This window comes from Crinia signifera, chromosome 1 (genome assembly GCF_055691185.1).
Source record: "Crinia signifera chromosome 1, ASM5569118v1, whole genome shotgun sequence".
In the NCBI taxonomy this organism is placed as follows: Eukaryota; Metazoa; Chordata; class Amphibia; order Anura; family Myobatrachidae; genus Crinia; species Crinia signifera.
The window spans coordinates 56,087,382-56,103,700 of record NC_139217.1 but is presented as its reverse complement, the minus strand read 5'-3'; the positions used below and the strand labels follow the sequence as shown (position 1 = coordinate 56,103,700).

The 16,319-nt window shown below is 45.2% G+C and overlaps 1 protein-coding gene across 4 annotated transcripts in view; it reads right to left on the bottom strand.

Annotated features, from left to right (window-relative positions):
• The window catches only part of PPP2R2C (protein phosphatase 2 regulatory subunit Bgamma), a 139,842-nt gene that overhangs the window by 63,170 nt on the left and 60,353 nt on the right, over nt 1–16,319 (bottom strand). For 2 of the 4 annotated variants that reach the window (XM_083155367.1, XM_083155348.1), the window contains one exon: nt 9,220–9,249. The exons of the other annotated variants lie outside the window; for them this stretch is intronic. In XM_083155367.1, the coding sequence (XP_083011493.1) occupies nt 9,220–9,249 (30 nt within the window). The remainder of the gene's footprint in view (nt 1–9,219; nt 9,250–16,319) is intronic. 4 annotated transcript variants of the gene reach the window in all.

Below are 16,319 nucleotides of genomic sequence, written 5' to 3'. Positions count from 1 at the left end.
ATGTTTGCATTGTCTTAACCAGCTGACTACATGTTAATGAGGGCATAATTAATGTCCATGCCTTTATACCAGAACGTATGTCATCATAATCTATAATTTGACGTAAATAATTATAGTGTATAGATATGGCTTTGCTCTCTGCAATGCCTGTGAAGAGCATGATGTCGAACATCTTCCCCCAGTCAGATTCCGAAATAAGATGCATTTTAATTGAAAAAGTTTTAAAAAAATATGACCGGTACTACTGAATCGGCTCGTTCACGTGAAAGGAGGCTAGATGTATGACAGTATGCGGACACATCTGTATGTAGCATTTCTTCTCTGTGGTGTGATACCGATACCGTGCTGACATCTTTTATCGCCTCCCAGGTGAACTTTGGGCTCAGCTACAGTAGTGCTACAGTAGTGCATTTGTCACATACTCCCTGGGAGGGTCTTGTAACCACAATCCCCGATACTGCAGTTGGTCGATACAGAAACATTGTGACATTTCAATGGACAGTTTGATTATTTAGGAATGTTCCAAGACAAAAAAAATTGGGGACAGTTGGCAATTACAATGGTGACCCTCCTGTCTCCTCTAAGCTTACATCCTCTATAAATAAAAGTAGTTTAAAGATCACAAAGACCATGAACCTAGAAGGAATCCACATATCCAGTAGCTGCACTACCATCAGACTATTTTCCTTGCATCTTATCCTCTGTTTATGTCCCAGACATTTTGTCATGTCTACGCTACATACTTATTATAGGAGGGTTGCCTAGTGTAGGGGAAAGGTTGTCGCATGGTGATTTTTGTATGGGGTGGGGTCAAAAGACTTAAATCAGTCAAATAGAAAAAATAATTCTTCAAGTTGGAAAGGATATTAACGTCCTGATTCAGAACTGTTCGCTAGGCTGCGGATACTCGCAGCACAGTGAACACATCAGCGCCGCCGAACGGAGGTCGGTGACCCTGCCAAAAAATTTTCCCATTTGGAAATAAAGGCAGTCTGAACTAACTTTTATTTCAGACGGAGGTGGCAGAAAAGGGGGCGGGCCCTTACATCATGTGATCACGTCAGACGCTGTGATAAACAGCCAGCCAATCAGCTCCTACCTGACATGTCACAGACTGTGCTTGAAAAGTGTCAGGCAGTAGCTGATTGGTTGGTTGTTTATCACTCTCCATTTTATCACTTTTGAAGCTTAGTGCATCTGGCCCACAGTATTGCCAGTTTGTGCTCAGATCCCCGAATCCAAACTTACGAAAATCAGGGTTGGCACTAACAGACCTTGCCAGGGCTTTGATGGAAAGATTCAAACATAGGGGAGGCATAAGGCTAAAGGGATCAGAGAGGATCCCATTCTTCTTGACTTCAGCTAAGTGTTGCAATAGAGCAGGCATGTCCAACCTGCGGCCCTCCAGCTGTTGTAAAACTACACATCCCAGCATGCCTTGCCATAGTTTTAGCATTCCCTAATATCAAAACTGTGGCAAGGCCTTCTGGGATGTGTAGTTTCACAACAGCTGGAGGGCCGCAGGTTGGACATGCCTGCTATAGAGCAACTAAATGTGGGTGCGGCACAATTCACCAAGGCTTAAGTGCTCCAACACCCATGCAAGAAAGCTACAACCCAACCAGTCAAACACTTTTCAGCATCACTATACAACAAAAGTGTATGATACCGTGAAGCCAATATTGAATGAATCAGGTCAATGACTTTACTAGTATTGCCCCAGGCCTATCTGCCTGTTACAAACCAACATGGTTTTGATTATATCTGCTCATGGAGCCAGACTTTCAGTCAATTCGCTATTAGGGTCACAAATAAATTTACATCTACAGTACATTTAAAAGGGAAATTGGGTAGGAGCTGGAGCACAAGTCCGGGTCAACAGAAATAATCATAAATGCCAGACTACAAAGAATTCACCAATAGTAAAAACAAAAGGGGTAAACTTGAGCCCCAGTTGGGCTTAGTTGAGATACTATGCTCAAGCACCACTGTTTTGGAGACACACGGACACTAGACACACACACACATATATATATATATATGAAATATAGGATGTTTGACCGTCGACCAGTTTTGGAGAACCACTGTCTGAATATCAAAGACAGTACAAAAGTCCAGGAGGTCAGATGGTGATTTTCGCATTAGGAGCTTTCCATTCTTGAGGCTGAAATAAATGCCCCATCTCTACTTGATGGCCTTATTCCTGAGCTCAGATAACAGGAGTTCAAGATCTCTTTGGACCATGAATGATCTTGGGATATTTGGATCTTGCATTCACATTCAAAGGAGTCCTAGCTACCCATACATCTACAGATTTATTGTCTGCTCTGTCTGGTTGGAACAAAATCCCGGTAATGGGTGAGAGCAGATGACAGTTGACCATTTGCTTTGAAATGCTGGAAAACTGGCATATCCTCAAGTTATTGCAATAGCCTTCTATTATCAGTGTATTTGAGGTGGGCCAGAACAGAATGAAGTTCAGCACACAGGCAATCCGGCAGGTCACAAAGGCCTGCCAGTCTCACCAGTACCCTTTGTGGCATCATCAAGGGCCCTGTGCAGTTGAAAAGGCTGTTGGGCCGTGTGTGTACATTTCTCTCATGCCTTAATAAAATGACGTTGGATCTTTATACCTGGAGTGCCGGTTCCTCCACTATTCTGTCTACAGGAGGGTGAGTGTGAATATTTATCTTTTATGAACTGTGCACCACAAATACAAGCATTTACTACAAGAGGAAACTGTGTGCGGTCTTCAATGACCTCGACCGCGATCACAAACGAATCTCGACAATCCACGGCCGTTTACGCGGTCAAGCCCCATTTTCACCGATCGGCAGGCAGGACATTGAATCCCACCTGGCAATATGATGTTGAGCAAAATTAAAACGGGACAGGGTGACGGCTGTCGTGACAGATCGACAGTCCTGTCCCGAAATTGATTACCCCCCTTAGTGTTCTATTTGAAACACTATATAAATAATTGATGGAACTTAACTCTAGGATACTATCATTTGCTTTGTACAGAACCATCCACTTTGAAGACATTATCATGGTAACCCCCAGTCAGCAAATTTGGAAGAAAATAGGGTAAATGTAATAAGAGATATTGCAGATATAAGGCCCATACACACTAGAAGATTTTCATTTCAAAAGACTTTGCTAAAACCTCTGAAAGATATATCTGTCACCAAAGTAGTACGTACACACTGAGCTACTTTTTGTGGGCAGTGTTGTTAATATTGTATGTGCACAGTCGCACATTCATTGGTGGCAGTATGCTCACTTATGGCACTGTAGTGGTGCTGCTGCTGCTGCTTCTTTTCCACAGCGGCACCTTGACAAGCAGCGTGCGGACGGACGAACAGAGCGGCAGGGCGGGTGAGTTCGACTAGGGGAGGGACAAGTGCAGCGGCGCCTGTGATCTGGACGGTGAGAGCAGGACAAGGGGAGGGAGCGGGGGGGAGAAAACAAATGCAGCACCACCTGTGATGAATCTATCTGGACGTGAGAGCAGGACAGGGGGAGGGAGCGGGGGGAGGGTGCAATTGCCACGGTGCCTTTGACGGGAGAGCAGGACAGGGGACAGGGGGAGGGAGGCAGCGTTTCATCTTTGGGCCATCATTGAGCCAGCGCATACACACTGAGCGATGATGGTTCCAAAATGAACCATCATCGTCAAGCATGCTGGTTTTACCAGCATACTGTATGCATCATCGCTAGTCGGGGATCTCTGGCCCATACACACTAGGCGATTTTCAACTGAATATTGCCTAGTGTGTATGGGTCTATACTCAGCTGCACACGTCAGCCAGTTACGGTACCTCTGACATCACACGTTTCCCTGCACATCTCTATAGGGTGCGGACAAAACTTGGGATGCGGACAGACATCATCTGCCATTCTAATACAGCATATAGCCTGCCAATTGCATCTCTCCCCATAAATATTATAACTCATAGGGGCAAATTTATAAAGATGGGAGTTCTATTGAAGATAGGATGTTTCCCATAGCAACCAATCAGAGTCTAATTTTCATTTATTTAGCACATTCGAGAAGATAATAGAATCTGTATGTTGCCCATAGCAACGTATCATCTTTAATAGACCTCCCATGTTAGTAAATTTACCCCATTATGTTTAATCAACTAGTTTTGTATTTAGAGGCACTTTGAGAAACGGATGATAAAACTTCTCCACGTAATTCACTTATTTTTTCATTTGAAAATACTGCAAGCGCGGCACAGTGTAACCTGCGGTTAGAAAACAAAAGCTTTTAAAACCTATTATCACCATTACAAGAATGACTCTGCTGAAAAAATGATTGTGACTAATTAAAATCATTACTGGAACAACTTGAAACAGGACTGCCTGAAATCACCTGTTAAAAACCTTGCAATTAATTAACAAGAGGAAGGTATTATGGAGAACTGGCAAGGCTGGGGCAGCACTGAACACAGAGGGGGTTCTACCGAAGTGCTCTCTATGAGAATGGCACAGCTGAAGACATCTATTATTATGTAACCATTTATTTGGAAGTTACAATTCTTATGATCAGATGTCCAACATTGTAAACTGTTATTGAATTTTGAGAACCCGACTGATGCGATGCTGTGCCTACTCCAAATACTTTCATTCTCCTTTTTGTAGATTCTTCAAATTTACTTTTACTCTAAATGAGGACATCTACCCTTATTTAGGGGCGTGGCTTCATGGGAGAGGGCGTGGCCACATGAGTACTAATTTATATTACATCACACAGTAGTTCCCATAATTCACATTATGCCACTTTTACACACTTCGCCAGATACAGCCCCTTATACACACTGCGCCAGATACAGCCCCTTCTACACACTGCGCCAGATACAGCCCCTTATACACACTGCGTCAGGTACAGCTCCTTATACACACTGCACCAGATACAGCCCCTTATACACACTGCGCCAGGTACAGCTCCTTATACACACTGCGCCAGATACAGCCCCTTATACACACTGCGCCAGATACAGCCCCTTATACACACTGTGCCAGATACAGCCCCTTATACACACTGCGTCAGATACAGCCCCTTATACACACTGCGTCAGATACAGCCCCTTATACACACTGCGTCAGGTACAGCCCCTTATACACACTGCGCCAGTACAGCCCCTTACACACACTGCGTCAGGTACAGCTCCTTATGCACACTGCGCCAGATACAGCCCCTTATACACACTGCGTCAGGTACAGCTCCTTTAGACACACTGCGCCAGGTATAGGAAGACACACTGCATAATAACCACAGAAGTAGCTTCCCCCAATGTCAGCCCTGTCCCCTTACCCCCCCTCAGTGTTCAGCCTGTCCCCCTTCCTCCAGAATCAGCTATGCCTCTGCCCCTCTATTCCCCTGTGTCACATCCCCCCCCCGCCCCATTGTGTTGGCTCACATACCAGTGCCACTTGTGTTCCTTCCTGCTGCTCTCCTGACAGTGTGTCCCCTCCGGTGCTGCACTCTGTTTGACAGCCGGCAAATCCTCACTGTATCACAGGTCCGGTCATAGCGTCACCTGCCAAGCAGAGCGCTGAGTCTAGGGCACATGGGTGAGATCTGCATTATCTCGGCCAGTAGCGTAAGTTTATCCCAGTTGCCCGGAGGCAAGATAAGTATTGGTTCCCCCCCAAATAGCTCAATCAGTAAGGTGTCTGTCTCCAGTATGGTCATGGGATCTAATACAGGGTGTGACACTTGCAAAAATGCTGTCAGAAGTTGGAGTCAGCAACATTAGCAATATCTCCTTTACCCAACACTCAGTGACCATCTTCATACTCATCTCCATCATTGGCCTCAAGCCTCTAGTTGTATGTTGATTGGGTCCTCACTACTTACATTTAAGCTGTAATGTGTATTGAACTGTGGTGCTCTTTATTTGTACTGTATTTTTGTTATTTATTCAATGTTATGCCAAGTTTTGTCTCCCTGTATTGTTCCTTTGTACGGCGCTGCGAAACACTTGTGGCGCCTTATAAATAAAATTATAATAATAATAATAATAATAATAATAATAATATCAACTGCTTTAAATTAACTGATTCAAACTTGAAGGGGAGAAGAGGTGCCCCCTTGGGTGCAGGAGCCCGGCGGCAGATGACTCCATTGCCTCCCAGAGTTCTGCCTCTGATCTCGGCGCTCCCCCCTGTGCCCTAGACTCAGCGCTCTGCTCAGCAGGCGGCTTGGAAACACAATGCAGCGTGGAGGGAAATTGCTGTCCCAAACACAGTCTGTGGGACTGTGTTTGGGGCGCAGGGCTCTTTGGGCTGCTGTTGCTGGGCTGCTCCATGGCATCATATCGTACACTTTCCATCACCCCCTTTAGTTTGTTTAGTATATATGTAGCACCCTTCACATTTATTATTACCTCTTACTTAGGTAAGTCCTATCACATATAATTTCCCTTATCCCTTTTACTATCACTTCAATTTCACACTAATGTGATGCCATGGGGTGGCTCTGCTGGGCTGGCCTGGGGGTCCCTGTGCCCTGGACCTGTCTCAGAGTAGTGTTAGGGACTTGTCCTATTGAGGTAACCTGGACGCGGTGGACAAGTCCATAATAATGGCCATCATTATGCTAATAACCTCAGAAATGCAATACAGCAATGATATTAAAAGGTCTAGCATTTATATTTTGTGTGCACCTGCAAACTTCTCCTCCTGCTTGCTGCACTACAGGTCTCAGCAGGTAGCACCTCATATGTCCAGGGTGTGCAGTTTAGGGCCCCTCCCCCTATGTAACTTGCTGTCACTGTCTATAGCGCTGATGGGATACGTTAATTTGGTCTAAAGCATGTTGGTCGACAAGCATTGGATCGAAACCATTAGGTCGACATGGTTCTAGGTTGACATGCTTCTAGGTCGACATGGTTCTAGGTCGACACAAGAATTAGGTCAACAGTGTCCAGGTCAACAGTCAAAAGGTCGACATGTGGTTTTTCACTGTTTTTTGAGCCGACATGTGCCGACAGGCGGTATTTCATGTCCTACCATCCACTAGGGCGCGGTGGGAGAATAGAATAGTGTGCCGAGCGCAGCGAGGCACCATGCCCGAAGTGGGGATGCAGTGCACTTCAAACTGTGTCCATGTTGACTGTGTCGACATTTGGGTAAAAAAACCTGAAAAACCCCACGTTGACTTTTTGATTGTCGACCGAGACACTGTCGACCTAATACTTGTGTCGACCTATCGACATGTCGACCTAGAACCATGTTGAACTTTCCCCATGTCGACCTAGTGGTGTCAACCTAATGCTTGTCGACCAAGATGCTGTAGACCAAAAGATCCCAACCCGCGGTGACAGACCTGGAGGACGTGTGCCAGCGGTGCGCCTACAGTGCACACACCTAGTTACAGCCCAGATACTAATCACTGGAGAGAGATAAAATGGAAGGACAGAAAGTTCCAGCCAATCAGCTCTTTACTGCCAAGTTATAGCTTACAGGCTGTTTTTGAGAAACGAGCTGATTGGCTGGTACTTTATCTCTGTCCACTTCATCTCTCTTCAAGACTGAAGCTGGACATACACTGCTGCGATCTCTGCGATGCATCACATGCAGTCCTTTCACATGTGATGGATTGCAAGTGACCCATGTACTGGGAGGAGGGTCCGACCTTCGACTCAGGTCTAATGCGCAGGGAACCGTGCATCGGAAATGAGGGGACATCACACACACACCCGATTTGGGATGATTTCTCGTCGGGAACCGGTGAAATCAGCCCAAATCGCGGTAGTGTCTGTTAAGCAGTCAGTTTAAGTATAATTATCCTTTTTTTTCTTAAAAAAAAGAGTAAACTTCCTTTTGAACAATTACATTACACATTAAAAGAACAATTCATGATTAAAGTGCAGACAGATGAAAATGAAAGTTTTAGCTTATGATTATTCATCAATGAATAATACATGCTCTAATTATCAGCAAAAACACATCATAAAAAGGAAACAAGGGTTATTCAATATCAATTTCAATGTAATGATATTAAAAACAGAACTACAGTATATACATTGTTATTCTCTCAGACAGATCTGTCGGATCGGGCCCATCAGAGGCACATCGCCGGTGATTTTTAGCACCCACGATGTGTTGGTCCGATCCGGAGGTGTGTGCCAGCGGTGAAGCACCGCTGGCACACACCTATGTGAAGGGGGCAAGCAGCATGGGGTCTGGGCTGTGGTACAGCGTTGTGCGGCCCAGGCTGTGGGTACAACGTCGCTTGTCGGGCGGGCAGTCCGCAGTGTCCAGGACGTGCGGAGCGGACACTGCGGACAGCGGCGGCAGAACGTGAATTTGATTAAAAAAGATAGGCCTGCAGCTGATTGGCCGAGAGTGCCCTGTCTCAGCCAATCAGGGGTCTCGCTGTCTCTCAGCCAATCAGCGGTAGGTCTATTTTTTACAATTTTCTTCACGTTCTGCCGCCGCTGTCCGAAGTGTCCGCTCAGCTTCCCGGACACTGCTGACTTGCCACCCCGCGTGGCCCCCCCGTAGATCCCCAGGAATTACATGGGATAAATCGCATGTAAAAAATGCCGCATCGAAGTGAGCTCTCCCAGGTAGCTGCTGGGGGGGCTCAGGGGAAATTCGGTCCGACTTGTCCGTCAGACAAGTCGGCCTAATGTATGGGGAACTTTACCTCTAAAAACTCACACCTTACTAAATTTACACCATATAGTACTAAATAACAGAAAATAACATAGTAATATCATCTACTGACATCAGTAAAGCATAGTATTAAAATGACTAAACATAAGAGTACAGTATATCATATTGTGCTAGATCTAAAAGAATATGTGAATTACCACTACATATGCCTATAACAGACATGGCCAAACTGTGGCCCTCCAGCTGTTGTGAAACTACACATCCCAGCATGCCTTGCCATAGTTTTAGCATTCCCCAATAACAAAACTGTGGCAATGCATGATGGGACTTGTAGTTTCACAACAGCTGGAGGGCCATAGTTTGGACATGCCTGGTCTATACTATAAGAGTGTACAGTATTTACTTTTAACATCATTTATATTATATTGCTACAAACAATCTGCTGAAAACTTTAGTCAATGTTACATTACAATACATTGCTGATTTAGGACATTTGTTTGCCATGAACTAACTCAAGTTAATAAATCAATAAATGCAGTTGAAATAAACATTCAGCTTGTGGAAATAAAATAAGATGTCAGCACCTACCATTGCTTGTTGTTATGATGTCAAGGCAGCCTAATGCAACATGCACAAAAAGAACAAAACAAAAAGAATACAAACTTAAAGTCTTTTAACTGCAATGAACCGAATCAGACACCAAACGTTACACACGGACGTGGCCAACAATTTTCTTCACTGACGACAAACTTGTGAGTGGTACGTTATGGGACAGGGGGTGACACACACGGACAAACACATACAAAACAGGCATGATGCAACGAATTATAACAGATGCAATCACAGGAGAAAGATACAATAAATACTGCAGTATGGAATATGTGCTTCTCTATAATGGTCCGCTCTTAAATATCAAATTATAATTAATTGTTGCTTAAAATGCATACAAAGCTCTATGGGGGGTGTTTAAATTAGCCATAATTATTTATCATCTGAAAAAAAAAAAACAAGCTAAAAGCACATCTTTAAACAATGGTCATTATGGGGCTATTCAATTAATGAGAGTTTTTGCGTGATAAACAGTGGGATCTGGGATAAGTATCCCTCCCTGAATGTGTGAATCATTGTGCCGCAACTAATTGAATACCCCCCCCCCCATATATAGTAATGCAACGTAAATCTAGATCAAACTCAGTTTGCACAATTTTCTTTCAACTATTAAGCAGCATTAGAAAAATTGTGTCTGACCAGTTGCTATGGGTTACAGCACTTTGCACCTTTTTATTAAATTATTGTCAACTACAGAAGGAGTGGCCCTCAGTGTTGCGGGTCCTGGCAATTCTATTGCCAACCGCCTGGATCCGCCATCAGATGGAAGGGGGCGCAAGAGACACCCGCATGCCCCATGCCGTCTGAGCCCTCCGCCGCCTCCGCGCTCCCCCATATCTTCCCACACCCCCCTAACTCTGACTATCTCCCTGAAGTGGAGATGGGCAAGGAAAGCTCCTCCTGCCTCCATGTTGACGGGAACGCGCATGCATGTGAGACGCTTGCGCGTCCCCGTCAGGTGAAGCACCTCTCCACCAGATCTTGCCAGATCTTGCCAGCTCAGGGCATCTAGCTACAGCCGGCACTGAACGAGAGGCGTTCCATCTGTAATTGGAGATAAATGAATTGCTTATTGGTTGATATACTGTAGGGTTCTACGTCTACAGTATGTTACTCTAACTCCCTTGTATATTTTGGGTCTGCATTATAAATGGTAAATTTACTAAAGCTCCTAAAAATGGTGACGTTGCCCATAGCAACCAATCAGATTCTGTCTTATTTCTCTATTGCATCCTAGAAAATGATAGAAAGAATCGGATTGGTTGCTAAGGGCAACATCAAATGTTAGTACAAATTATCCAACAAATGCATATGAGATTTGACAAATCTCCTTGACAACTGTACCAGGGTTTCTTAGCTAGGAAGGTGAATAATTGTGTGATCAATTCTTTTCTTTGTGTACTCGCTTTAACAAGCAAAAAACCTATATACAGTACTGTGTATTTATAATCTGGTATTATTCCTGATATAAATACATTGTTATTTCTACAAGACCAACGAGACAAAGGGCCTAATTCAGACCTGATCCAATGAACACAGGCCATATTCAGCCCCTTCCGAGTAAGCCTGAATAAGGCTCACAGTGCCATAAATGAGGTTGAACTATTTTTATAGCCAATGAAAGCCCAAGTAAGGCACCTGGATATGCACTTTTCATATTTCAGATTATTTATTAATTCTGTGGTACAAACTCATGGGGTGAATGTAATGGTGCCCATACACTAGTAAGATTTATCTTCAGATCTGTCTGGTTGGAACAAAAACATGGTTATGGATGAGTGACAGTTTGTCAGTTTTCCAGTATTTCCAAGCAAATGGTCAACTGTCATTTGCTCTCATCCATAACCATGTTTTTGTTCCAACCAGACAGATCTGAAGATTAATCTGCGTGTGTATGGCCACCTTAATGCTGTGTACACACGGGGGCGATAGGGGCTGAAATCGCTGGGAATATGGTCGCTGAGCGACCATATTGCCAGTGATTGGAGTGTGCACCAGCGATAAATCGCCGGGTGCGCGCTCCCGTTTTCAGCCCCTGAATGGTCGCTGGTCGGAGGAACATGCTCCTCCGACCAGCGACTTCCACTGCCTCTTCACCCAGCAGTGTTTAAATTTTCATCTGCGACCATCTCTGGTCGCAGATGAAAACGGGACACGGGGCAATATGATTGCTGAGCAATATATTGCCAGCGATCATATTGCCCCGTGTGTACGCACCTTAAGTGTTATGCATGCTGTAGGCCACTAGATAGCAGCCAACGGAGCAATTCAACTGTTGCTTCTGTTCGGGAGCCACCGGCTCTGACATTACTGCTATGTTGTTCCATCATTTTGAAGGACTGGGAACTAGTGTAGTGATAATACTGATAATATTTCTTCAGTCAACTTGTATCTCAAGGTGGGATGTACAGATGGAGTACGGGCCATCCTTGCAGGGGATGGCGCTGGCGACGCCAGCCACCATCCCCCGCCAGCGCCATATCGATGGCGAGAAGGGGACGCGCGCGCACGAGAGGAGCGCGCGTCCCCTTCCAACAGTGCTTCCATCCGTTCCCCCGGGTCCCCGCCGCCTGCCCGCACCCCCCCCAACCCTGTCCATCTCCCTGAGGCGTGCGCGTCTCAGTATGTTCGTTGGCGAGACGTTCTGGCGATCCGCCAGCAAGGATGACCCGTACTCCATCTGTACTTAGCAATTGTCGTACATCCTGCCACACATCGCATTTATACTAATCGCATATGTACGAACAAATGCTATTAGAATTACAAAGGACAGCTGCCCTTTGCCAAGGAGCTGGCACTGGGTGAGAGGGTCCCTCCTACACCCGGGAGACTCCTGCTGCAGATAGCTGCAGGGACTCCCAGGCTCCTCCTCCCTGCACCCGCAAGGGGAAGTACAGATGGATCAGCTCACATTGGAGCTGCTTCTGGCAATTCTATCAGATATCCGCCAGAAGAGGGGCGCGCACATGAGATGCTCGGAGACCCATTCTGATGGAGCCCACCGCTGCTCTCTGTCGGCTCTCTGTCGCACCCCCCACTCGCCCTGCCCGTCTCTGCTTCAGCACCGTGCTGACGGGGACGTGCAAGCGTGTGAGACGCTGGCGCGTCACAATCAGATGGAGCTCCTATCTGCCAGCCTGCGCCAGCTCAGGGGATCTGGCAATTCTAAAGGCGGGCTGACCGGCGCTCCATTTGTACTGCTGCCAGGGAGGAGAAGATCACTGGGTCCGGGCAGCACAGCAGGGGGCTGCCCAGACAGCAGGTGAGGGGAGGTGGCGCAGTAGGGGGGGGATGAGAAAAGAAGCCCGTAATCTTCTATAAGGTAACATGAGAAAAAAATGGCAGAAATGCGGCGGTCCCGTGTTGATACATCTGAAAATGCGGAAAATGCCCCCTAAAAATGTTTATTTATTTATTTAATTTTTTTTACCACATTTTCCTTTTGATACATCCAGTTCTTCAGCCCCATACACAATAGATGAGAAAGTAAAAGATATTGCACAGAAGGGCCCTTGAGTGGGGTGTGGTATAATACTCCGACAGTCGGGATTCCGACAGTCATTAGTCAGACGTCGGAATCCCGACTGCACAGCGCGGAGAGCGCAATGAAGCCCCTTGCGGGCACGGTGGCAAGCTGCGCTCACCACCTATTTTATTCTCCCTCTATGGGGTCGTGGACCCCCACGAGGGAGCAGTCGGGATTCCGACGTCGGAGTACTGACTGTCGGAATCCCGACTGTCGAGGAGCCGTCCGGCACCCCTTGAGTGTACACTCAATATCGTTAACAATACGCACTCCCGAGCATTGTTAACAACCCCCTTCCTCATCTGTCCAGTTCATACGATAGAGGGCATCATAAACCTGGGGTAGCCATCTCCAGTCCTCGAGAGCTACCAACAGTTTATGTTTTCCAGATCTCCTCACAGAATCACAAGTGAAGTAATTAGCTCCACCTGTGACTCTTTTACAATGTGTTAGTGAGTAATGAGTGCACCTGTGCAGCAGCTAAGTGATCTAGAAAACGTGAACTGTTGGTGGGTCTCGAGGTCTGGAGTCGGCTACCACTGTCGTAAACGCTCCATCATGGCCACCAATACCCTCGCCGTCACTCCCTTCCCCACCGGCATTGACCAGTATGTACAGTATGCACTTGCCGATTTCAGCAATCCACCTGGTCCCTGTCGCCACCAATATCGCAGGGTACATACAGGGGGCAAATGTATCATGTATGGAGAGAGATAAAGTACCAACCAATCAGCTCTTTCACTGTCAAAACACGACAGTTAGGAGCCGATTAGGTCATACTTTATACAATATTCTGAATTCGTTTTAGTTTACATTTGCAATTCAAAAGAAAAAGACATTGACTATTGCAAGGGAATCTCAGCAATTTTCGGACAATATTGAACAGTTGCGGACAGCGAATAGCAGCGAAGATGATGTTAACATTCAGACTTATTCAAAACACCTCCATTATCTATTTGATGTTGCCCTTTAAGTGTAAGCTAAGCGTGAGGGAAGCGTCCCCCACATAATCTATTCCCAGAGTGGGAACATTTCCAAAGCAGCAATAACACTGCGGTGCTTTTTAAAGATGTTTACAGGAATCATGAACACTGAATAAATAATACTCTATTGATCATAGCTGATATCGACTATTTGGGAGGAGAAAAATATAACCTTGCAAAAGAACACTTTGCATTATATAATAGATGAATTTGCAAATGCTTTTAGTTCTATTTAAGGCTAAAATCCCTTCATTGCATAAATGGGCACAATACATTGGCAAGCGGTGCACTCAGTAGTCTCTGCTAAGTGGTACGGTTAGCGGGATAATGCTGGGTGTCCAGTACCTAAATAAGTAGCCAGAAAGACGTTTTTTTCCGATAATGGGGTTTCTGGCACTAGCCCTCATACTAATGATGACTGCTGATGATGGGAGAACACTGGGCGGCACTGAACGGATATTTTGAATGCATGGGTGCGTAGGCTGCTTCGGGTCGAACAGGAAAATGGCAATGCATCTGATTCAGAATCTGCCACGGTGGAAATGTATCAAAGCATGGAGAGATAAAGCAAAAAGTGATACAGGACCAGCCAATCAGCTCCTAACTGTCATTTCACAGGCTGTGTTTGGAAAATGAGATAATAACTGACTGGTTGGTACATTATTTCACTCCACTATAACTCTCTCCAAGTTTTGATACATATCCCCCAATGTGTTTATAAAACTTTTAAGTTAATGGTATTAAAAAATATAATTTAGTAATGTAAAAGGTTGTAAAAGGGGTATTACAGTGATTATTCCTGCATAATCTGTGATCTACGGCTGTGGCATCCACACGATACGGCTTTGTCTTCTGAGGATTGTCCCAGAAATGTTTTACTGATGTGATTAAAAAAAAAAAAAATGGTTAGGTGCTTATGGCCGTGTTTTCCAAATCCAGTCCTCAGCCAATCCCCCGCCAGGATTGGCTAGTGTGTAGGAGGCTTAACTAATGTAACACCTTGTAACACATAAACCTCTCACTAGGGTGTGGCCTTGGGGCTATTGGCCTGTGCCGGGCTGGGGGTCCTGTACTCTGGATTTGAACCTAAAGCTGGGTACACATCATACTTGCCTAACTGACCCTCTCCATGAGGGAGAAAATGCTCTGCTCCTGGCCTTCCCTGGTAATGTATGATTGCCATCACCTGTGGGGAGCTAGGTAATTGATAAGACACATTACCAGGGAAGTCCAGTAACAGCATTCTATCCCTCATGGAGAGGGTCAGGTAGGCAAGTATGGTACACATTAGACGACACTGCAAATTATACAGTGGGGAAAATTTACTAAGAATACGAATACGAAAAATCGTATTTGCATTCTTAATACGAATGGATACGAATGTATACGGCTGTTTTAGCCATATGCAAATTTGTATTCCGGAGGAAAATTTACTAATCAGTCGTATTTGACTGACTCGTATTTTCCGACCTTAGTGTCACAGTGGCTGACACCACTTGGAGGATTGGGGAAAAGCAATTCTTGCATTTAATAAGTTAGAGATTTGGGGTGAAATTTTATAGGATGAGAGATTCAGAAAAAGAGAGATTTGGTAAGAAATTTCCAGTTTTTTTAAAGCGGCAATCATTTACACTGCAATATCAAACTGGTTTTGCAGTGTAAATGATTGCCGCTTTAAAAAAAGCTGGAGACTTCTTACCAAATCCCTCACTTTCTGAATCTCTCATCCTATTAAATTTATCCCTTTCTTTCTGGTATGTGCACACCACAGTCACAATGCAACTTTTTAATTAAGTTTTCAGTGAAAGATCTTTGATACAGGATCAAGGAGGATGAAGAATTAAGAACACCAAAAAGGCCCCCATACATTAGGCCGACTTGTCCTTAGGACAAGTTGGACCCAATTCTCCTGTGAGCTTCCCAGCAGCTCCCCGGGAGGCTCACATACAATTTGGCACTTGATGAGCCAATTTTTACATGTGATAAATTGCTTGCGATTTATCACATGTAAAACAAATGGGGAGCTGCAAGGCAGCGGCAGTAGTGGGGGCGGGCGGCGGCTCTCAAATGAGTTCCCGCCGGGTGCGGCGAGTGCTGCTGACCTGGCCGGGTATCCTGTGATCACAAATAGCAGCGCTGCGGGACGGGCAGTGCAGTGGCGGCAATTAGATTTTCAAAATACCTGTCAAATGACTGGCCATTCTCTAATTGGCTGAGAGAGCTCTCAGCCAATCAGAGAACGGCCTGCCATTTGACAGGTATTTTAAAAATCAAATAGCCGCCACTGCACTGCCTGTCCCGCAGCGCTGCTATTTGTGATCACATGCCCGGCCAGGTCAGTGTGTGCTAATGCTCACTGCCCACCAATGTGTATACATTTATACATCCACTGCCCACCTATGTATACATTTATACATCCACTGCCCACCAATGCATATATTTATACATCCACTGCCCACCAATGTATGTATTTTAATATGCCCTCTGCCCACCAATGTATATATTATAATATGCCCACTGATGTATATATTTTTATATGCCCACTATTGTGTATATTTTTATATATCCAC